The sequence below is a fragment of the Eucalyptus grandis genome, chromosome 9 (genome assembly GCF_016545825.1).
Source record: "Eucalyptus grandis isolate ANBG69807.140 chromosome 9, ASM1654582v1, whole genome shotgun sequence".
NCBI classification, from domain to species: Eukaryota; Viridiplantae; Streptophyta; class Magnoliopsida; order Myrtales; family Myrtaceae; genus Eucalyptus; species Eucalyptus grandis.
The window spans coordinates 3,069,332-3,093,372 of record NC_052620.1 but is presented as its reverse complement, the minus strand read 5'-3'; the positions used below and the strand labels follow the sequence as shown (position 1 = coordinate 3,093,372).

Below are 24,041 nucleotides of genomic sequence, written 5' to 3'. Positions count from 1 at the left end.
GGCTCGACATGGACTACATTTCAACTCGTATTGGACATTTTAATTTTGTTTCGACTTTATTTAGTTAACTTAATGCCCAAGCAATAGAATCATAAATAAATAAATAAAAAAAAATGAAGTTTAGTTCAACAATATCATCCTTTCATCAAAAGGAACTTCTAAAAATTCATACAAAGATCTTACACGTGATTTGATCTGATGTATTGATTCTTATTTCAAATGCAAATGGCTTTTAGCGCATATTTATATAGAAAAAAATATAAACAGATTAGACAATTGTAGTTTTGTAAAACGGCCTACAATTTGTTTAACTAATAATTTTCAATTTTTTTGTCTCAAGTTTTGTGATTGAGAATTTTCACTTTTGCCCGCCCCCACCCCCCTCTTTCTCTCCTTCCTCCAAACTATAATTTTATATTTGACACAATGGAGATTTTTCATATAATATAATGAAATCAAAATTATTATTTAAAAAAAAAAAAAAAAAAAAAAAAAAAAACCTCCGGGAGCGTGACAATGGAAAACTCCCCGTGTCAAGTCACGTGATAAAATCCTCATTTATCACGTGGTTATCACGTGACAAATAGAGAGATTAAAGGAGTAACGCAGCGAACTCCTTTCGACCTTCTTCTAACTTCCATGGCGAGTCTAACAGAGAAAGCTTTCCATAATCAACCGTTCATTTTCCAGTTAGTGCTCCCTCTTCGTCCTCTGAACCCCTGACCGCCATGAGTTCCTCCGCCTCCGATGACGACTACCCAAAGCTCCCTCACGACGCCGTCGTCCAGATCCTGAAGCGGTTGCCGGTGAGATCGCTCCTCCGCTTCAGGTGCGTTTGCCGGTCATGGCGATCCACCATCGACGGCCCTAGTTTCGTGGACCTATACCAGAAGCACGTTGCTCGCGATGCCTCCAATTGGCATCTTGCGTGTGTAGAATGGTGCGATCCTCTCCCGCCAAGTGAGCCCCTGTGCTTTCTGCTCTCCGGTGAGTCTCTTTCCATGTCACAAATCGAATTTCCGTTTGCTGCCTCCTCCAGCCTTTTCGGCTTCGTTGGTTCGTGTAATGGTTTGATCTGCGTCACGCAATTTGCTGAAGATGGCTATGGCCGGTCAATGTATCTGTGGAATTTATTCACTAGAAAGCACAGGGAGGTTCGACGATCCCGTCTGGAGCCTGAATTTCTTTCCAAAAGCTCTACCCATATAGTTCTAGGGTTTGGCTTCGACGCAAGGTCGAATGATTATAAGATTGTGAGGATTCTCCATCATCCATATGGTCATCATCCGCGCTTTGGCGAGATTTATTCACTCAATACAGATTCCTGGAGAAGTTTGGATTGTGAGGTTCCTGCTTTCTGCAGAGACAGTTCTGTGGTCTTCTTTGAATGGGAATCTGCATTGGTTTGCTTTCAAGCGCCGTGATGTGTCTGATGAGGATAGAAATGGATGCATAGTCTTGTTCGATGTGGCAGGTGAGGTATTTGATGAAATGGCTCTGCCGGAAGAGATTCGTGGGAGAGAGGTTCAGAAGTGTATCTGGCAGTATTCAATGACTTGCTGGCTGTGCTCACTAGTGTCTCCACAGTGGCTCCTGAACGGCATTCCATTTGTTCTGTTTGGGTTATGAGGGAGTATGGTGTGCCTAAGTCTTGGACTAAGCTGTATACTTTTAAGGCTTATGGACTAGTAGCAGGATTTGATGGCTTAACGAGGAATGGGGAGCTTCTGATGGAAATAAATGTTGGAGAACGAGTTTCTTGGAATCCGGTCACACAACAACTCACATATCTTCCACTATCGATGCAATGTGATTTGGTCACTGTTGTAGAGAGCCTTGTTTCACCTTAGAAATGACTTGATTGTTGCTACATTTGTCAATATGAAAGATTGATTCTACTTGCAGAAAAGTTGAAACTTACATATCAATTGAGAAGAAATGGTTTTATTCGTATATGCTCCGGCTACTAAATGAGGAGCATAAGTAGTGAGGTGGTTCCCATTTACTTTTGCTTCTAGAAGAGTTTTTCTTTAGACTAGTGAAGTTTGGTTTTTGTAGAGTGAAAGCATGCAACTCAACACTGTATATACAACTTCAGCGTTGCCGGTACTAGCAGGTTTTAGATGATGCAGAAGAAAATGGTGAAGTTCTTTGAATGCTATGCATGTATGTGTTAAATTCGACACCACCATAAGCATTTTTCAGCTTCCATAAGGCCAAACTATTCACAGTTGGAATCATGCATCTCGAACTCTGGGCATTGCAACTAGTGCAACTACAGACTGCTATATTTTGTTTCCTATCACAAGATTTTTTTGTAGCACTGGTAATGCATCCTTAGTAAGCTCGTTTATTGATCTATGCAGACAGCTGCATTAATTGACTAAAGAAACATTGGACATTGTATAATCACGATACGCTCTGTTTTTCCCCCAAATGATTCGTGGGTTGGAAGTCTCACTTCATCTAATGATACACTGATCATTTTGTATGTCTAGCCATCTGAGAATGTGGTCTGTATACGAGACAATCTCTCAGCTTCCTCCTATAAAAAAACATCGAAGAAAGTGATTTTAAATTGCAGTTCTCTTCTAAAGTCTGGTGCAAGGTGCTGGAACTCTTCTTTATTAACTGAATTTGTGGTGATTGGCAGTTTGGGTTCACCTGGCTCTTGCAAAAATGGGGAATGGCATAGAACAGCAGAAAGTAATGTTGAAGTTTCTTCAGAATGCCAATACATAGTTTATGTGGAAGGCTAGAAACATTGTGCTTCATGGTCAAGTTGCTGCTTCTGTGCAGCGCGTTCTTACATTGATCAATTTTTCACTTAACATCAATTTGAAGGCTATCTAGTTTCAAAAGGATACGTGGTGTGCTAATAATTATCTACATAATCTAATGCTGGGGACGATAAAATCAAATGAAATCCCCCACGCTGAATTGTATTAGGGAGGTAATGCATGAGCATAGGTAGGGAGGTGATGCCCATTTACTTTGGGTACTTCTTGCAAGCTTTAGAATGCATTTTCATTTTGACTTTAATTTTTCTTTAGACCAGTGAAGTGTGTTCTCTGAATGAGTGAAAGTATACAACTCAACACTGCATCTACAACTTCAGCATTGCCAAAACTCACAGCAATGACGAAGCTTTTTGAATGCAATGCATGTATGTGTTTGATGTGACGCATCATAAGCACATAAGCATTTTTCAGCTTCTATAAGACCAAACTATTCACGGTTTGAATCTTGCATTTCAATCTCTGGGCATTGCAACTAGTGCAACCATTACTATGTTTTGTTTTATCTCAAGACTTTTTGGTAGCACTGGCAATTCATACCTGGTAAGCTCCATTATAAACCACCCTCATATGATATTGGATTGGGCATAATTTTAGAATGGTCTCGTAAAGTGGAGTAGGCACTAATTTGGAGCCGAACCACTATTTTCAACCTAGCATTTCTATATTCTGTGTTTGATAATTTGCCTAACTCATTCTTGTCCATAAATATTCAATATTGTTATTTATATTCTACATATTTGAGACAAGAGACACAGCGTGTGGCCCGCCACAACCGTTGTCATGCCGCAAGGGAACTCGTCTCCCCACAGCAAAGGGATTGGTAAACCCTCAATCTCTATTTTATATATGTTGGTATGCATTGAAGCTTGTGAAAAAAAAAATGTGGCGCGTGTGCGCGTGCATGTGTGTATGAAAGAGCAGAGGTTCTCTTTTTTGTATGTATTATGCAATAAGATTTGGTAAAACAAAAAGAGACCAATAGAAAGAGTTAATTAAGTAGGACGCCAAATTTTGGTAGACACGGCATCGTAAAACAATGCAGCAAGCCGAGAGGCATAGCTAGCACTCTTGAGGTTGCTGTCATGGCTCCTTTCTCTCATCTCCTTTTAAGAATTTGATACAGTTTGTTAAGAATTAGATACACTCTTGAGGTGCTTTCGAAGTAATAAGTGCGTGATCTCACAGCACGCGAGGGGGCACCAAGGAGGTGGCCGTGAAGCTCCATGGTGATGCCTCTAAGGAGAAGAATTTAGTTGCTCACAGAAACAATTCCACCCTCGGTATCAAGTAAAGCTATTGAAAAGCAACGCTATCTGCAGATAGAGTAAACGTAAAGAGCATCACATCCAATCCCAAGGTAGAGAAGCATCATCTTCTCGTCCCCGAGCCCAGGCCTGAAGATAGAGAAGTTATCCTTTGAGAGTGCAATCCTGGGCTTTGTGAGAGAGGGGGCGGAACTTCTGTTTTCTCACACTAGTTTTGGACGATTCCGGTGGTAATTGCCACAGGTAGAAAGGCTTGGTGGAGCATATCCTCCCAACAGCCCAGTACGTGCAGAAGCAAATTGGGTTCGATTAGCATGACTTCCCGGCTCGACGTCTTTTGCAATGGGGAGATGGATGTTTGACGTGCCATTTCATCTTGTCGGAGCGTTAACAAGCAGCATATCACTACCGTGGATCCAAAATGAACTTTGATGATTACAAAACCTCCTCAAATTGAACAACTAATTTACTTAATTACTTCATAGAGTTTGTTATGTAGTAAAGGAAGGGAATGATATCACAATGATCCATGAATTTTGCTTTATTGTGGAATGTTATCTTTAAATTGTTAATTTATGTAGGGATCATATTGACTATTGGATCAAAATTCAACAATCACATTGAATAAAGTAAAAATCACGGACGACATTTTTCAACAAAACGAAGTTCAAAAATCATATTAAATAAATTAAAAGTTCCAGAGACAACATCTGTGTCCTTTTCCTTAAAACTAGAGGCTAGATGGAATGCCTAGGGCGATGAACATTATAACAATGAAAGCTTTCTGTGACCAGTTCATGCTCGCTTTTCTTCTCAACCCTTGACCATCATGAGCGACGACAATCCAAAGCCCCCTCAAGACATCGTTGGTGGAATCTCTCCCCCGATTCATGGTGTTCCACCATCGATGACCCTCTTTTTGTGGCCCTTCACTTGAGCCATTCCGCTCCGGTGCCTCCAATTGCTATCTCGTGTGTATGGATTGTGGCAATGGTCCAGTGCAGTATATGTGCTCTTCGTTTCCCAATGAGTCTCTTACCATGCTTTCCAAGTCACAAATCGAAATTCCATTCATTACTCCTCGCGCGAGTTACGGTATAACATTGATTCTAGTTTAAGTGCAAACGACTTTCAGTGAATAACTTATTAATGTAAAAGTATTAGATAATTGTAGTTTTGTAAGATGACTCATACAATGTATTTAAATCATAATTTTTGTCATTGGTTTAGTCTTGAGTGTTGTCAATGAATAGCTTCACTCTTGTAACCCCTTCTCTCACTCTATCTTTCTCTCATCTTCCTCCACGGTTTCAAGAATTGTTTGGAGTAAGTTCATCATTTGAAATAGAAAATATTTATTGAAATTGAATATATTCAGTATATTATCCTGGGATAGAAAAAGAAAAAGAAAACTATAATTTCATACATGACACAATGGTGATTTTTCATGTAATATAATGAAAACCGTAAAAGAAAAGAGCCTGGTCTAGTTCTCAGGTCAACAGGGTTCCGATCCCAAATATAATGACACGACACCGTGCAATGTCACGTGGTTGTCACGTGACGAACAGAGACAGAGGGGGCAAATGAGGGACTGCAGCAAAAATCTTTCCGGCTTTCTGCCTTCGCCCTTCTTCTCAATCCCTGGCAAACCATCATCATGAAAGTCCAAAAAACAACCGTCAACGTGAGCAAGGTTCAGCGGTCTTCTTCAACGGGAATCTGCACTGATTTGCTAGCAAGTTGGGTGATCTGTGGGGGAGGGTGGATACAGATTGATAGTCTCGTTCGATGTTGCAGATGAGGTGGTTAATGAAATGGCTCTGCCGGTAGAGATTTCTCAGGTAGATGCTGTCAATTTAAAAATGTACATGGCAGTACTAGATAACTCGCTGGCCGTGTTCATTAGCTTCATGGACACGGGATTTCTGGCGGTCTTCTTTTGTTCTGTTTGGGTTATGGAGAAGTATGGGTGCCTGAGTCTTGGACTCGGCTGCATGCTTTTGAGGCGTGTGGAGAGGTAACAAGATTTGATGGCTCGCCTCTGATGGAAATATATCGTACCGATTGAGTTTCTTGGAATCCGATCAGGGACAATACACAAGACTTCCAATATCGACATCGTGCAATTTGGTCGCTGTTGTAAAGAGCCTTGCTTGCTTTGGAGATGATTAAATTGCTGTTAAATTTACTGCCAATTCGGATTGATTCTGCTTGTGGAACAGTTGAAATAGACATCTGAATCTAAGAAGTGGTCTTATTCATATCTGCTCCGGCCACAAAATGGCCAGCAGAAAAAGTGAGGTGGTTACTTTTGTTACTTCTTGCAAGCTCAAGATTGCATATGCATTTACACTTTTTCTTTAGACTAGGCGTGTTCTGTGTATGAGTGAAAGTATGTGACTCAAGACTGCACATACGCCTTCAGTGTTGCTGCTACTAGCAGATTTGATTTGCGTTGCAAACAGTGCCACTACAGTCTACTATGTTTTGTTTCCTAAATCAAGATCTTTTGGTAGCACTGGTAATGCATATGTAATAGGGTCATTTACTGATCAATGCAGACAACTGCATTAATGCATTAAGGTAACATTGGAAAGTATATAATCACAGTACACTTTCCCCCCAAATTATTCGTGGGTTGGAAGTCTCGTTCCATCTTGTATTACACTGATGATTTGGCATGTTAGCTATTAGTTCAGCCCTTTAAGAACATGGTCTGTAGATGAGATAATCTCTCTGCTTCCTCCTTGATAAGACATCTGGGAAAGTGAATTCGAAGTGCAGTTTTCCTCTCAAGTCTGGTGCAAGGTGCTGGAGCGCTACTTTATTAACAGGAATTTCTGGTGGTTAGCAATCTGAATTCACCTGTCTCCTGCAAATGGGGAAGGAAAAGAACAGCAGAAAGTAATGTTCTTAGTTTCTTTGGCATGCCAGCATATATTTTATCTGGAAGGGTTTGTGGTCAAGCTGCTGCTTCTTTTGGAGGATGTTCAAACATTGATTTGAAGTCTGTCTAGTTTCAGTAGGATATGTTCTTAGAGGGATCAAACTTAAAATCTGTCCAGTTTAGCATCTGTTTGATGTAACGCTCTAGATTTGTGGAGTTCATGCTTGTTTGAGTGCAGCTTGTAATTCGTCTCTGCCCCATTAAGCTGCTTGTGGGAATATTCCACCTAATGACCCTCTTGTTTTATGAAGTTGATGATGAAAAAAGAATTGCGGTTCACCTCTGCCTAATGAATTAGATGTGCGGGTCTTAAAGTACATATCAAATAAATTCTTATGTCAATTTTACATATTTTAAGAATTTAGATATGGTCCTGTTACTTTGCCAATGACGGATTGAAAGGGGCTGGCTGGGGTGATCGTGCCCTTGGCTGGCACATCCTTCGTGTATTTTTTGAGTAGTAGGTAAACAAATCAACCTAATTGACGGAAGAAAGCAATGAGAGCTTACTGGAGAAAATATGAATATGCTTGATGTATGTTTTACTATATAATTATCTATATTCTATGAGATTTCATGTAAGATTCCTGTATCTTCCGTTTCAGGTTAGGTATTGCAGAAACTTTATCTCACCTCACGAATTAGATTTTCACATCCAAAGCGGCACATTGTTATCTGCATGCATACATGTTTGATCGTTTAATGATTTGGAGACTGCAAAATTTGGTTATAGCTTGTTTGCTTTAGGAAATTTTTAATTGAATTAACAATATTAGTAGGAATAGTCTTGAAAAATAATAAAGTAATTGCTAAATTCCACCTAAAGTAGTGAGGTAGTTCCCATTTACTTTTGCTACTTCTTACAAGCTTTAGAAAGCATTTTCATCTTCACTATGAGTTTTTCTTTAGACTAGTGAAGTGTATTCTTTGTATAGTGAAAGTATGCAACTCAACACTATATCTACAACTCAAGCGCTGCCGGTACTAGCAGATTTTAGATGATGCGGAAGAAAATGGCGTAGTTCTTTGAATGCTATGCATGTATGTGTTAAATTACATGCCAGCATAAGTATTTTTCAGCTTCTATAAGATCTAACTATTCACGGCTGGAATCACGCATCTCGATCTTTGGGCATTGCAACTAGTAAAACTATAGACTGCTATATTTTGTTTCCTATCTCAAGATTTTTTGGTAGCACTGGTAATGCATCCCTAGTAAGCTCATTGATTGATCCATGCAGACAGCTGCATTAATCGATACAGGAAACATTGGACTTTATATCATCGTGATACGCTCTTTTATTTCCCCAAATGATTCTTGGGTCGGAAGTCTCACTTCATCTAATGATACACTGATCATTTTGTATGTCAAGCCATCTGAGAGTGTGGTCTGTATATGAGATAATCTCTCTGCTTCCTCCTATGAAAGACATCTAGGAAAGTGATTTTAAATTGCATTTCTCTTCAAAATTCTGGTGCAAGGTGCTGGAGCTCTTCTTTACTAACAGGATTTGTGGTGATTGGCAATTTGAGTTCACCTGGCTCTTGCAAAAATGGGAAATGGCATAGAACAGCAGAAAGTAACGTTGAAGTTTCTTCGGAATGTCAACACCTAGTTTATGTGGAAGGCAAGAAACATTCTGTTTCATGGTCAAGTTGCTGCTTCTGTGCAGCACGTTCTTAGATTGATCATATTTTTTACTTAAACATCGATTTGAAGGATATCTAGTTTGAAGGGATACGCGGTGTGCTAATAATTATCGACATAATCTATTGATGGCGGCAATAAAATCAAATGATATCCCCCATTCTGAATTGTACTAGGCATGCTTGTGGTTCGGCTTGGATTGCACGTCAACTCAAACCAAACATTTTGATTTAAAAAAAAATCAATCAAACCGCAAACTACCTATATCAACCACCGTTAGTCTCTTTGATAAAAAGAGTCTCGATAAAAAGACGTCAGTTTCTTTTCAATTTGTTTTGACTAATTCGTTACATTAGCGTTTGAACATTGGAATTATAAACAAATGATAACGTTTACCATGTGAATGTCAAGTTTTATGAAAAGAAACCTCAAAAAATTCATGCGTAAAAATTACATGTGGTTCAATTCAAAACATAGATTTTAGTTTAAATGCAAATGATTTGTAGTGAATAACTTATATAGATGAAATTGCAAAATGGTTAGCAGGATATAGGCTTTCAAGGGGCCTCAGGGCCAATTTAGATCTTTCCCTGGTCCTCACGGTTTTAGGCCATGTTAATCACCATGTGATTAATCAGAAATGGCCATCGGAGGCCGTTGTGTGGCCTTTGAGCTAGCCTCAGGTGGCTGGGACATAGAGAAGGATAAATTGATCCGTTTTTGCTATAATAGTAACATCACTAAATTATCTTATGATATTGAGATTTCTTTCCCTTTAAAGATCACTATATGAGAAGTCTAAGGTAACAAAATTGTACTCGACAGACAACAAAGAGACTAAGCATGATGAGCAACCTTTTGTCCTCTTACTATCTCACAAAATTACTCATATTTTGATCAAAATCAACCTGAGTTTTAGAGCTTTTTGCCTAGTCGGCTTGCTTCATTGACGATGAGGCTAGAGAAGAATCTCCCTCATGAGATTGTCCTGAAAAATTTCAAGAGATTGCTGGTGAAATATCTCATGAGATTCAAATGCATCTCCAAATTGTGGCGTTGCATGATCAAATTTCCTACTCTGGCAGCCATGCACTTGAAGCGTTGCGCTTTCAATGGCACAAATTGTTATGTCCTCTCACAGATTGATACTTTTCTTGCAATTGAATGAACTCTCTATATCCAGTTAAGTTTTTACCCTCGTTTCATAGTAAAAAATGGAAGTTCCTTTCATTAGCCCTCCGAGCAATTGTGGTGCCCTGGTTCGTGCAATGGATTGATCTGTGTTGTTAATGCTGATGCTAATGCTAAAGTTTACAATCAAACAATATTTCTATGGAAATTATACACTAGAAAGCATAAGGAGATTTTGAGCTTGCTTTCAGATCATTGATTTGTTGAAGTGTATGCTGCTCGCATGGTTCTAGGATTTGGATACAGCCACAGGATTAATAACTATAAGTTTATTAATGATTACTTGTTTTCCTAATAAATATGGAGGATACCATTAGTCACTAAAGTCTAAGTTCATAGCCTTAGTACAAATATGTGGCGTACAGTTGAATTCGGTGTGCAAGTTGAAGAACAGCTCGAGGATCTTTTTCAATAGAAATTTGTAATGGATCTTGATCGGTGTCGATGAAGATTGTCGATAGTGTTATGGTCGATAATCTTTTTTTTGGTAGCGGATGAGATCTTTGACGAAATGGGGTTGCCGAAGAACTGTTCCGTTTGATCCATGGCACTAGAAGCATTTGAATCGCCTTCGATAACCACTGGTTTGCACATGAACGTCCCGGCAATGCACGAATCGACTTATGTTTTTGTTCAGGTTGCAGGGCATTCACCAATACCCAAACTGACTCATACATGGATGATATTTATTTTTATATGACTAACTTGAGACCCGACCCATATAGAACCTGAGCCGAAATGATGGTTCAATTCGGCTTGAGTCATAAACTCAATACAACGTGCTCCATAAGTCAAGCACATCACCATGGACGGATCTTGAGATTGCAGTACGAGTTCTGAGACGTCATCATTGAGACCATCTTCATGGGCAATGAGGCACTTTAGCCCCTCTTCATTTCGCAAAAAATGTGACGTTTTTAGAAAATATTTTTTCAATAAACCATTTTTTAGGAAAATGTAACTATTTTCCGGTGTTCGAGTGAAACCTGAAAATGAAGTGGAAAATATTTTCCGTTATTCAATAAGGAAAATATTTTCCTCCAACCACCCGCTAGGGTGGCTCTGCTGGTAGGCTCCAGGACTTCCACGCTGGAGGCCGGAGTTTGAAGCCCCAGCAACTTGCGTTGCAGGGAGGCAGGTGGAGACACTTGGCGACTTACCCGGGGTGCGTGGGTGGTGGTTTCCTACGTGCCTCCCCAGGGGTTTACTCCCAGCTGTTGGCTGTGCGGGGTTCCCCTGGGTCACAAATATATTCCTCCATACACTCTTTTTTTCATTTATTTTATTTTTTAAAATTGATTTTAATTATTTTTATTTTTAAAAAATCAATTATTGATTTTTTATTTTTACTTTTATTTTCTTTGCTTCCTCCCAGCTGTCACCGTGGCCGGTGACCTGCCAAGAAAGAAGAAAAGGGGGAGGAGGGTTTATAGAAATGTGAAATAAGATAGACTAAGTGAGGAAAACATTTTCCATTTTTCAAAAGTAAAAAATATTTTCCCTTAGTTCAAAAGACTTTTTTTCCTTCATGAAAAATAATTTTCCCCAAGCAATTCATTTTCCATGAAATGAACGCCGGAAAATTTAGAAAATATTTTCTTAAAAGTTATTTTCTATGAAATGAACGGAGTCAAAATCTAGAGTGTCTTCTCCCAATATGGAAGACAATGCGCCAGCCTCATTGAGATCTAGATGAGAAGGAAAAGAACAGAGCTCAAGTGTGTACGAGCATGGACACGGCTATGGAGATACGGACATCCGTAGATGTCGAGATTTGGACTTCCACAGAAAGCCGAACGACCATGAACAACGGTTTTGATAGTGTTGATGGTGAGCTCTTCATGTTGATCTGGAGGAGGCGCCGCAGAACATGGAGGTCCGGTGAATGGTGGTGCCAAAGGTGCCAAGGGGAGTTGCTTAGTGTTTAGTATTTATTTTTCATGACCCAAATTGAGCTGCATCATGAAGATATTCATTTTTTTTTAACTTATCGCTCACTGGAATGAGACCCCCACTAAAATTTTCAGTTCGAGTCAATTGGGTTCAAGTATGTTGTCGCACCCTTATTGATAATGTCTCTCATTAGTTTTTTAGAGTCTGTTGATATGATTTTAGCTCTTACTTATTGCGTTTCCCATGAAATTGTATAAGCAAAAAAGAAAATTTCAAGCTTTGAGAAATGATAATAATTAATAATCTTAAGGTTTTGTTAGCATAATAATTTTTAGGATATTGTGAAAATAACAGTTTATTATAATATATAAATTACTAAAAAAATGGGTCCAACATTAATTTATAATTATTTAGAGTTTGATTTTTTTATAATTATTTTCACAGTACATTAAATACTATCATACAAGCATTTTTTTTCCATTGATCTTATATATGTTAATTAGTTTTCATGCCCGCGCTAGCTGTTATGTTATGTGGGGAAGACATTTGGTGCTTTTCGAAAGAGAGAGCGAGTGATATCAAAAGAAAATTGTTGTGCTTTGTCAGCAGGAGTCTTCTTGTCAAACCCCTGCCCATCATGAGTTCCTCCTCCGACGATGACCCGAAGCTCCCTCACGACGTCGCCATCCACATCCTGAAGCGGTTGCCGGTGAGATCGCTCCTCCGGTTCAGGTGCGTCTGCCGGTCATGGCGTTCCACCATCGACGATCCACGTTTCGTGGCCCTCCACCTGATCCACTCCGCTCTGGACGCCTGCAATTGGCATCTGGTGTGCGATCCTCTCCAGGACATGTGCTCCCTGTTACCCAATGCGTCCCTCACTCTGCCTTCCAAGTCTCAAATCGAAATGCTCTTTGCTGCCCTCTCCACAGTTACGATTTTGTCGGTTCGTGTAATGGTTTGATCTGTGTCACCAGAAGTTTCATAATTGGCAGTGATCCGACAATGTATCTGTGGAATTTATTCACCAGAAAGCACAAGGCCATTCCACGACCTGCTCCGGAGAATCCAATTCTTCGCGGGTACGCTGCTTGTATAAGTTTAGGGTTTGGCTTTGATGCTGGGTCTAATGACTATAAAATTGTGAGGATTCTCTTCTGTCCAGCTAACTGTCGACGCTTTGGCCGGACTAAGTGTTCGGCCAAGATTTATTCACTCAAGATTCCTGGAGAAGTTTGGAGTGTGAGGTTCCTGCATTTTGCTATTATGAGCCCGTGAAAATTCCATTTCCGGCCATTTTTCAGGACCCGTACCTTTCTACGATCCCCGAATGGGGAAATTGCTTTTCCAAGAGTCGTACCTTTCTACGGTCGTTTGTTAGAGCAATAAATGTATCACCTTCCATTTTGCCTGAGAAAGTTTCAGAAAAAATAAGTAACTAGAGATCTCAAATTTTGCAATGCATCGACCGAGTAAATCTAACTATTTGTAGTTTTTTCATAGAAATTCCTTTTCTGGCCATTTTTTGGCTGAAAAGCCCCGACAGTTGGAAATTGTTGGGAAACATGGCTTCCAAAAGCTTTAGTTCAGTCCGACGCATCATTTTGGATCTTCGTTCTCTCGTTTTGAACGGCCTTCAGAGTGCTGTGATCTCTAAAATGAAGTGTCGTATGGAACTAAGGCTTTTGGAAGCCATGTTTCCAAGCATATTTCCAACTGTCGGGGTTTTTTAGGGGAAAATACTAATAGGGATTTTTATTACTTTTTTTCTCTCGAACGTTTGTTAATTTTAACTTGAGTGAGAATTAATGTCTAAAATCGTTTTGGCTCCAACTGTTGGGATTTTTCAGCAAAAAAAAAAAAAAAAAAAAAAAGCCGGAAAGGGAATTTTCTTTGGAAAAATAGGAATTTTCTCTGTGGAATCTTCGTTCTCTTGTTTCGCCAGAACTTCAGGGTGCTGTGATGTCCAAAATGATGGGTCGACTAGACTAAAGCTTTTGGAAGCCCCAAAATCGTGGGTCGGACAGAAGTAAAGCTTTTAGAAGCCATGTTTCCCAACAAATTTTCACTGTCGGGGTTTTTCAGCCAAAAAAATGGCCATAAATGGAATTTTCTATGGAAAAACAGGGAATTTTCTCGTGGAATCTTCGTTCTCTTGTTTCCTCGAGCCTCGAGGAAACAAGAGAACGAAGATTCCACAGAGAAAATTCCCTCGTTTTTCCATAGAAAATTCCATTTTTTTGCTGAAAAACCTCGACAGCTTGGAAATCTGTTGGGAAACATGGCTTCCAAAAGCTTTAGTTAATTCCGACCCATCATTTTGAAAATTCCCTATTTTTCTATAGAAAATTCCCTTTTCGACCATTTTTTGGTTGAAAAACCCCGACTATTGGAAATCTGTTGGGAAACATGGCTTCCAAAGGCTTTAGTTCAGTCCGACCCATCATTTTGGAGATGACAGCCTCGTCAATGGCCTAGCAAGGCTCGCTTGGCTAACAGCGATCTCGCGCGGCCACGGTGAGGCTCTGGCGAGCTCGCCGGACGTTGCTATTACTGGCGACCAAGCCAAAGAGAAAAAGAAAAAAGAAAAAGAAAATTAAATATGAGTCACAAATGAGTCCGACCCATCATTTTGGAGATCACAGCACCCTGAAGGCTTGACGAAACAAGAGAACAAAGATTCCACAGAGAAAATTCCATGTTTTTCCATAGAAAATTCCCTTTCCAACCATTTTTTGGCTGAAATAAAAATTGATGTGTGGTTGTGGATTAGGCCATAAATCATAATTAGGAATATGCCGATAATTCAAATAGGCACGTAAAAGCATGCATTATTAGATAAGATAATTACATAATTGCGAAAAATATTAATTGCATAGCATATAAATTTAGATGCATTTATTTTTAGTTTGCATGTTTTGCATGTTTTGCATTTTACTTATTGGACCGATGGTGGATGGGTTCGAATTAATGTTTCAGAGCTCTAGCTCGACAAGCCGGGGCTCGGATTTGGCTTTGGGTTTTATACATAAATAGTATAGAATCAAATACGCAAATGAACCAAACTGACATGCTGGAAAGTGTGTCCTTAAAATCGTTATGGGACTACTTAAACCAACAAAGAAAAAAGTTAGTGATGTGGCGTGGCCGACACTGATTAGATCACCAATTTTGTAGAAAAAAGAAAGAAAATAAAGAAAGCAAAAGGATGGGAATGCCCTTGATCGGCCTATGAGGTTAGGTCATTCTTTTAGATTAACATGACTTAAAGCCCTTAATTGAGAAAATGAGAGTATTTTAAGTTCTTATTTGAGATAGGATTAAATTCAATCAGGATGGCCGATGACCGGAATATTATGCTGATGATCGTGGTGAAGTCCGTTTATTTAATCGGGCATTAGTTCAGTCCGACCCATCATTTTGAACATCATAGCACCCTGAAAGCCCGACGAAACAAGAAAACGAAGATTCCACAAAGAAAATTCCCTGTTTTTCCATAGAAAATTTCATTTCCGGCCATTTTTGGGCTGAAAAACCATGACAATTGGAAATCTGTAGGGAAACATGGCTTCCAAAAGCATTAGTTCAATCTAACCCATCATTTTGGACATCACAGCTCCCTACCATTTCCGGCCATTTTTTGGCTGAAAAACCCCGACAGTTGGAAATATGTTAGGAAACATGGCTTCCAAAAGCTTTAGTTCAGTCCGACCCATCACTTTAGACATCGCAGCACCGTGAAAGCCCGGCGAAACAAGAGAACAAAGATTTCACAGAAAAATTCCCTATTTTTCCATAGAAAATTTTCTTTCCGGCCATTTTTTGGCTGAAAAACCCCGACAGTTGAAAATCTGTTGGGAAACATGGCTTTTAAAAGCTTTAGTTCTTGTAACGCATGTCTTCTTCCATATGCTTCCAACGTAGCTAGTTACTAACAGTGAACAAATAAGCACGAGCATTGCCGTTCTCTTCATCATCGTGGCAATCGATACTCAGTCCCCTACGGAAATATAAAAATCGCTGGAGAATCGTCCACATAAAATGATAAAATCACAAATTTATATAAAATCACAAATTTATATAAAATCACAAATTTATATAAAATCACAAATTTATATAAAATCACAAATTTATCTTCAGACCACTTGACATATACACAGTGATCTTCTTCAATCATCGTGAAACCAAAAATCGTTATTATCCGGGGAAGATAGCTTTTTTTGGTGTTTGTGGAAGATAAATGTGGAATCTTGATTGAAGGTTGAGGCAAAAGGGGTTGCTTTTTGTCTTAGAAGCAGTTGTGAATATGCAGGGAAGGGGAGAGATTTCTAAAAGTACTAATTTCACTGGGGGTGGATAGCACAACACCCCAAAGGCTCAAGGAAACAACAGAACAAAGATTCCATAGAGAAAATTTCCTGTTTTTCCATAGAAAATTCCATTTTCGGCCATTTTTTGGCCTCTATGCCCCTAGAGGTCAAGCTCAACCCCGCTATGGCATCCCAAAATCTCATGGCAACCTCTAGATACATTACAACCTATGGAAAGATGATGGAAGTACCCTTAAGTTGAACCCTGAAGGCTTGGTGAAACAAGAGAACGAAGATTCCAATAAGAAAATTCCCTGTTTTTCATAGAAAATTTCATTTTCGGCCATTTTTTGGCCGAAAAACCCCGATAGTTGGAAATCTGTTGGGAAACATGGCTTCCAAAAGCTTTAGTGTAGTCCGACCCATCATTTTGGACAACACAACACCCCGAAGGCTCGAGGAAACAAGAGAACGAAGATTCCACAAAGAAAATTCCCTATTTTTCCATAGATTATTCCCTTTTCCGGCCATTTTTTGGCTGAAAAACCCCGACAGTTGGAAATCTGTTGGGAAACATGGTCTCCAAAATCTTTAGTTCAGTTTGACCCATCATTTTGGAGATGACAGCACCCTAAAGGCCCGACGAAACAAGAGAACGGAGATACCATAGAGAAAATTTCCTGTTTTTCCATAGAAAATTCATTTTCTGGTCATTTTTTGGCGTGATGTGTCGTCCAAAATGATGGGTCGGACTGAACTGAAGCTTTTGAAAGCCATGTTTCCCAACAGATTTCCTACTGTATGGGTTTTTCAACCAAAAAATGGCCAAAAATTGAATTTTCTATGAAAAAACATGGAATTTTTTCTATGAAATCTTCGTTCTCTTGTTTTGCCAGGCTTGTAGGGTGTTGTCATCTCCAAAATGATGGGTTGGACTCTATTGCAGTGTGCACTGGCTCTTTTCTAACACTGAGTATGATATGTTGATGCTTTTTATAACATGTAAAGGCTTCACTTATGTGGTTTTCCAAGGGGTATCCATGATAAGCCGATTTATAGACACAAAAAGTTAAATATATTCATTCTATCAGAATATCATGTATGATTCTTCAACATATTGTGTTCCTTTGGTCTATATGTTAATTTAGGCTCCGCAATCCAATGAAAAATATATGTCTTGCTTCTGTTAATTTAGTAAAATATTATTCTTGTGCTTTTCTCTTCTTCTTTTTTCACTTTAGAACACTTGTTGCTTGCTTTCAATCAAGAGGAGGTTGGATCAGGATTGATAGTCTCGTTCAAGGTCGCAGGTGAGGTGTTTGATGAAATGGCTCTGCCGGAAGAGATTTCTCAACAAGAAAACGGTGGTTTACTAGGGTCTGTGGCAGTATTGAGTGACTTGCTGGCTGTGTTCATTAGTCGTGGGGAGGCAGTTGGGCATCCTGAATCGCATTCCATTTGTTCTGTTTGGGTTATGAGAGACTATGGAGCGCCTGATTCTTGGACTAAGCTATCTAGTGGACTGGTAACAAGATTTGATGGCTTCACGCGGAATGGTAAGCTTCTTATGGAAATAGACAATCGAGGATGAATTATTCAGAATCCGATCACAGGAAGAATCTCTCTTCTTCCACTATCAAGGCCATGTGCTTTGGTCAACGTCGTAGAGAGCCTTGTTTCAGTTTAGATATGATTTGATTGCTGCTATTTGTAGTGGTATGAAGGAGTGATGCTGCTTGCGGAGGAAGTTTAAAGCTGCATCTAAATTGAGAAGAAATAGCACGTAAGATTCATGTAACTCTAGGGTTCAGCTTCGATGCTAGTCTAATGACAATAAGATTGTGAGGATTCTCTATTTTCCAAATGATTGTCTCCAATGCTTTGGCAAGATAAGTCCTTGAGTCGAGATTCATTCACTCAGTACAAGTTCTCTGGAGAAGTTTGGATTGTGAAGTTCCTGTTTTGTTTGGCTACATACCTTCATTCTCCTTGAATGGGATCTGCACAGGTTTGCTGCCAAGTTGGATGATCTGGGGCATGTGAGTGGAGATGCATCAATAAACTTGTTTGATGTTGAGGTGTTTGATGAAATGACTCTGCCGGAAGAGATTATTCATGAAAACAATGGCGGTTTAGTAGCGACTGTAGAAGCATTATATGACTTGCTAGCTGTGTTCATGAATGTCATCCATGCAGTGCATCCTGAACCGCATTCCATTTGTTCCGTTTAGGTTATGAGGGAGTATAGCCTGCCTGATCCTTGGACTAAGCTGTATTCTTTTGAGACTTGTGGACTAGTAGCAAAATTTGATGGCTTCACTAGGAATGGTGAGCTTGTGATGGAAATGTGTTTCTTGGAATCCAATTATGGGAAATTACGCAAATCTTCCACTATTGAACAATGGGATTTGGTCACTGTCATAAAGAGCGTCATTTCACATGATTCTGTCTGAGAGTTGAAAGAGATATCTGAATTTGAAAGAAATGGTCATAGTCATATCCGCTTTGGCTACAAAATAATGAGCAAAAGAAGTGAGCTGGTGCCCATCTACCATTGGTACTTCTTGCAAGCTTTAGAATGCATATGCTTTTTCACCGAGTTTTCATTTAGACTAATCAAAGTGCTTCTGTGCATGAGTGAAAGTGTGCAGCTGAAGACTGCATCTACACCTTCAGCATTACCGCTACTAGCAGATTATAGACGATGTGAAGAAAAAAAAATGAGACAGATGAAGCCTTTGCTTACTATGGATATATGTGTTTGATTTGGTGCCACCATAAGCATTTTTCAGCTTTTCCACATCTCTCTCTACATGCATTGCAAACAGCGCAACTATAGACTACTGTGTTTTGTTTCTTATCTCCAGACTTTTTGGGAGCACTGACAATGCATACCTAATAGGCTCGTTTATTGATCAATGTAGACAGTTGCATGAATGCATTAAGGAAACATTGGAAAGTATATTATCATGGTACTCCTTTCCGCCAAATGAGTCGTGGGTTGGAAGTCTCATTCCATCTTATAGTACAGTGATGATTTGGCACGTTAACAATTATTTCGTCAGTCCTCTGAGAATATGGTCTGTAGATGAGATAATCTCTGCTTCCTCCTTGATAAGACATCTGGGAAAGTGAATTCAAATTGCGGTTTTTCTTCTCAAGTGTTGTGCAAGATGCTGGAGCTCTCCTTTATTGATAGGAATTCTGCTGATTGTCAATCTGAGTTCAGCTGGCTCTTGCAAATGGGGAATGGCAAAGAACAGCAGAAAGTAATGTGCTAGTTTCTTCGGCATGCCAGTAAATAGTTTATCCGGAAAGCTTCATGGTCAAGCTGCTGCTTTCATGGAGGATGTTCTTAGATTCATCAGTGTTTTAGTTTAACATCAATTTGAAGTTTCTCTAGTTTCAAGAGGATATTCTTAGATGGATCAAATTGTTCTTAGATTCATCAGTGTTTTAGTTTAACATCAATTTGAAGTTTATCTAGTTTCAAGAGGATATTCTTAGATGGATCAAATTTGAAATTTGTCCGTCTGTTTGATGCAACGCATTAGATATGTGTAGTTCATGCTTGTTTCAGTACAGCTTGTAATTATTGTCTGTCTTGTTCGGCTGCTTGTGGGAATATTCCCCCTAATGACCCTCTTGTTTTATGAAGTTGATGATGCAATGTATTAACTTAGCTGAAAAAAGAATTGCTGTTGTCCTTTACCTAATGAATTAGATTTGTGGGTCTCAAAGTACATATCAAATAAATTGTTACGTCAATTATACGTATTTTAAGAATTTAGATGTTGTTCTGACATTGCCAATGACGAATTGCAAGGGGCTGGGCTGGTGGGGTTATTGCGCCCTTGGCTGGCTTGTGCTTGGTGTGTTTTCTATGAGTAATATGTAAACAAATCAACCTAACTGATGGTGGATAGAGGGCAATGAGAGCTTATTGGAAGAAATATCGATATACTTGATATATGTTTTACTACATATTAACTAACTATATTCCATGAGATTTCATATAAAATTGCTATATGTTCTGTTTCATGTTTGGTGTTGCAGAAACTTTTATCTCACTTAATGAGTTGGATTTCTGCGTCCAACATGGCACATTGTTATCTACGTGCATGCTTGTTTGATCATTTAGTGACTTGGAGACTGCAAATTCAAGCTATAGCTTGTTTGCTTTAAGAATTTTTTGATTGAATTAACAATATTCGTATCAATGGTCCTGAAATTAATAAAGTAATCGCTAAATTCCACTTAAAATATACATTGATACTCGGTGGACGAATTTGAAAATGGTAATAAACGTAAACAAATTCCCACATACTTATAAAAAAAGACAAATGCATACATACGTGAGTACATCGACCGTATAATCTGTTTAAAATGAGATATCGGATTGTACACTATGGTGTGCTTATATTTATCTGAAACGTACAATGATGGGGATAATAAAAACAAGTCAACACAAAAATCCAAACCCCAATTTATTTAGGTTGACAATTTTATTATCAATATTCTTTCTTCATTTGAGCTATTTTCATTGTCGTCATGTTGAAAAGAGTCACCCTCGTGCTCAATTATGTTAGGTGTGGTTCAGCAAGGGCTAGTTTCAACCCGAACTGGACATTTTAATTTTGTTTCGACTTTAATATAATACCCAAACAATTGAATCATAAATAAATGATAAAGTTTAACTTACCAATATCATATTTTCAAAAAAAAAAAAACTTTAGAAATTCATACTAAGAAATTATATGTGATTTAACTCGAAGCATTGATTCTAGTTTAAGCATAAACGACTTTTAGTGAATAAACTATACAGATAAAAATGTATATTTGTAGTTTTGTAAGATGACCCACACAACTTGTTTAAATTATAATTTATTCTTCATCGATTTAGTCTTAAGTTTTGTCATTGAGCCTCTCTCTCTCACTTTCCTCCATGATTTCAAGGATTGTCTGGAGTAAGTTCATTATTTGAAACGGAAAATATTTGTTGAAATGGCATGTGTTTAGCATATTATTCTGAGATAGAAAAAGAAAAAAAAAACTATAATTTCATACAGATTTTTCATGTAATATAATGAAAGCGATCAAAAAATAATAATAATAATTAGCTCCTCCCAGTTCTGAGATCGACCCGGAGATTAGTCGGTTTGCCATCAAGGTCAACGGGGTTTCTTCCTAGCATTCTACTTCGCCCTTCTTCTCAACCCCTGAAGCCGCCATGAGTTCCTCCGGCTCCGACGACGACGGCGGCCCGAAGCTCCCTAACGACGTCGCCGTTGAGATCCTGAAGCGGTTGCCGGCGAGATCTCTCTTCCGGTTCAGGTGTGTCTGCCGGTCATGGCGTTCCACCATCGACGACTCTCGTTTCGTGGCCCTCCACTGGAGCCACTCCGCTCTCGACACCTCCAGCCGGTATCTCGTGTGTCTAGACCTTGGCGACGATGCTGTCCAGAGCCCGTGCTCTCTGTTTCTCAACGAGTCTCTCACCCTGCCTCCTTCCCCGCGCGAATCGAAATCCCGTTTGCTGCTCCCAGCGACCGTTACGGCTTCGTCGGTTCGTGTAATGGTTTGATCTGCGTCGCAGAGAGTTCCGGAGATGGCATCGAGCGGGCGGTGTATCTGTGGAATTTATTCACCAGGAAGCACAAGGCGGGTCGACTATATGGTCCGGAGGAGCAGCAATTCCTTTCTATGGCGCGTGGTCGTGTACTTCTCGGGTTTTACTTTGACGCCAGTGACTATCATCTTGTGAGGATTCTCCATTTTCCAGGTGTTCGCCGTTGGAGCTTCTGGAACAGAAAGCGTCGCGACAGAAAGCCTCGAGTCAAGATTTACTCACTCAGTACAGATTCCTGGAGAACTGTGGAATGTGAGGTCCCGGCTCTCTCCTACAGTAATAGAGCGGTCTTCTTGAATGTGAATCTGCACTGGTATGCTTTCGATCGAAAGGGGGTGAATTCGGATCAATAGCCTCGTTTGATGTCTCAGCTGAGGTGTTTGATGAAATGGCTCTGCCGGGAGAGATGTTTCACACCGAGAGCACAGACAGTCTCCATTCAGTATTGTCTGTGGCAGTATTGAATGACCTGCTGGCTGTGTTCTTTAGTGGTGGGCAGGGAGCTGGGCATTCTGATTTGAATACCGTATGTTCTGTTTGGGTTATGAGAGACTACGGCATGTCTGAGTCTTGGACTAAGCTGTATACTTTTGAGACTCATGGAGTAATAACAGGATTTGATGGCTTCACGTGGAATGGTGAGCTTCTTATTGAAATAAATTGCGAAGAACGAGTTTCTTGGAATCCCATTCCATTGTCGACGAGCTGCGAATTGGTCCCTGTTGTAGAGAGCCTCTTTTCACTTTAGATAGGACTCATTTGCTGCTACATTTATCGGTCAAGATTGATTCTGCATGCTGAAAAAATGAAAGTTACATCTGAATTGTGAAGATATGGTTATATTCGTAAGTGCTCCGGCATAAAATGACGAGGAGAAGTAGTGAGGTGGTGTCCGTTTACTTTTGGTACTTCTTGCAAGCTTTAGAATGCATATTCATTTTCACTTTTAAGTTTTTTTTGGACTAGGCGCATTTCGTGTATGAGTGAAAGTGTGCGGCTCAAGACTGCACATACACCTTCAGTGTTGCAGCTACTAGCAGATTTGAGATGATGCAGAAAAAAATCGGAAAGAAAAAAGAGAAGCCTTTTGATTGCTATACATGTATGTGTTTGATTTGACGCCATCATAAGCCTTTTTTAGCTTCTATAAGACCGAACTATTCAGAGTCTGAATTAAGCATCTTGCTTTCTGTGCATTGCAAACGGTGCCACTACAGACTACAGTGTTTTGTTTCCTATCTCAACACCTTTTGGTAGCACTGGCAATGCATATGTAATAGGATCATTTATTGGTCGATGCAGACAGCTGCATTAATGCATTAAGGAAACATTGGAAAGTGTATCATTACGGTACGCTGTTCCCCCTAAATGAGTTGTGGGTTGGAAGTCTCATTCCATCTTATGGTGCACTAATGATTTGGCACGTTAGCAATTGTTTCCACCCCCTGAGAATGTGGTCTGGAGATGAGATAATCTCTCTGCTTCCTCTTTGATAAGACATCCGGGAAAGTGAATTTGCATTGCAGTTTTCCTCTCAAGTCTGGTGCAAGGTGCTGGAGTGCTACTTTATTAACAGGAATTCTGGTGATTGGCAATCTGAATTCACCTGGCTCCTGCAAATGGGGAAGGCAAAGAATGGCAGAAAGTAATGTTCTATAGTTATTTCGGCACGCCAGCATATAGTTTATCTGGAAGGGTTTGTGGTCAAGCTGCTGCTTCTTTTGGAGGATGTTCAAGCATCGATTTGAAGTGTGTCTAGTTTCAGTAGGATATATTCTTAGATGGATCAAACTTGAAATCTGTCCTGTTTACCGTCTGCTCCAGTTCATGCTTGTTTGAGAGCAGCTTGTAATTGTTGTCTTTGCCCTGTGAAGCTGCTTGTGGGAATATTCCACCTAATGAGCCTCTTGTTTTATGAAGTTGATGATGCAATGTATAAACTTACTTATCTGAAAAAGGAATTGCAGTTCTCCTCTACCTAATGAATAGATATGTGGGTCTCAAGGTACATATCAAATAAATTGTTATGTCAATTTTAAATATTTTAAGAATTTAGATATGGTGCTGTGACTTTGCCAATGACAGATTGAAAGGGGCTGGCTGGGGTTATCGCACCCTTGGCTAGCTCATGCTTGGTGTACTTTTCTGAGTAATATGCAAACAAATCAACCTACTTGATGGAAGAAAGCAATGAGAACTTATTGGATGAAATGTCAATATGCTTGATGTATGTTTTACTATATAATAACTAACTATATTCTATGAGATTTCATTTAAAATTCTTGTATCTTCTGTTTCAGGTTAGGTATTACAGAAACTTTTATTTCACCTCACTAGTTAGATTTTCACATCCA

The 24,041-nt window shown here is 39.4% G+C and overlaps 2 protein-coding genes across 2 annotated transcripts; both read left to right on the top strand.

The window, feature by feature from the left end:
* Positions 1 to 614: 614 nt before the first annotated feature.
* LOC104418093 (putative F-box protein At3g16210) lies at positions 615 to 2,864 on the top strand. The gene is made up of 2 exons (XM_039301381.1): positions 615 to 987; positions 2,654 to 2,864. Exons 1-2 carry the CDS (start codon positions 729 to 731, stop codon positions 2,740 to 2,742), a joined length of 348 nt encoding a protein of 115 aa, XP_039157315.1. The 5' UTR covers positions 615 to 728; the 3' UTR covers positions 2,743 to 2,864.
* Positions 2,865 to 21,288: 18,424 nt separating this feature from the next.
* LOC120288258 (F-box protein At1g30790-like) lies at positions 21,289 to 21,984 on the top strand. The gene is made up of 2 exons (XM_039301908.1): positions 21,289 to 21,636; positions 21,841 to 21,984. The coding sequence occupies exons 1-2, from the start codon at positions 21,289 to 21,291 to the stop codon at positions 21,982 to 21,984; spliced, it is 492 nt and encodes a 163-aa protein (XP_039157842.1).
* The last annotated feature ends 2,057 nt before the right edge of the window (positions 21,985 to 24,041 follow it).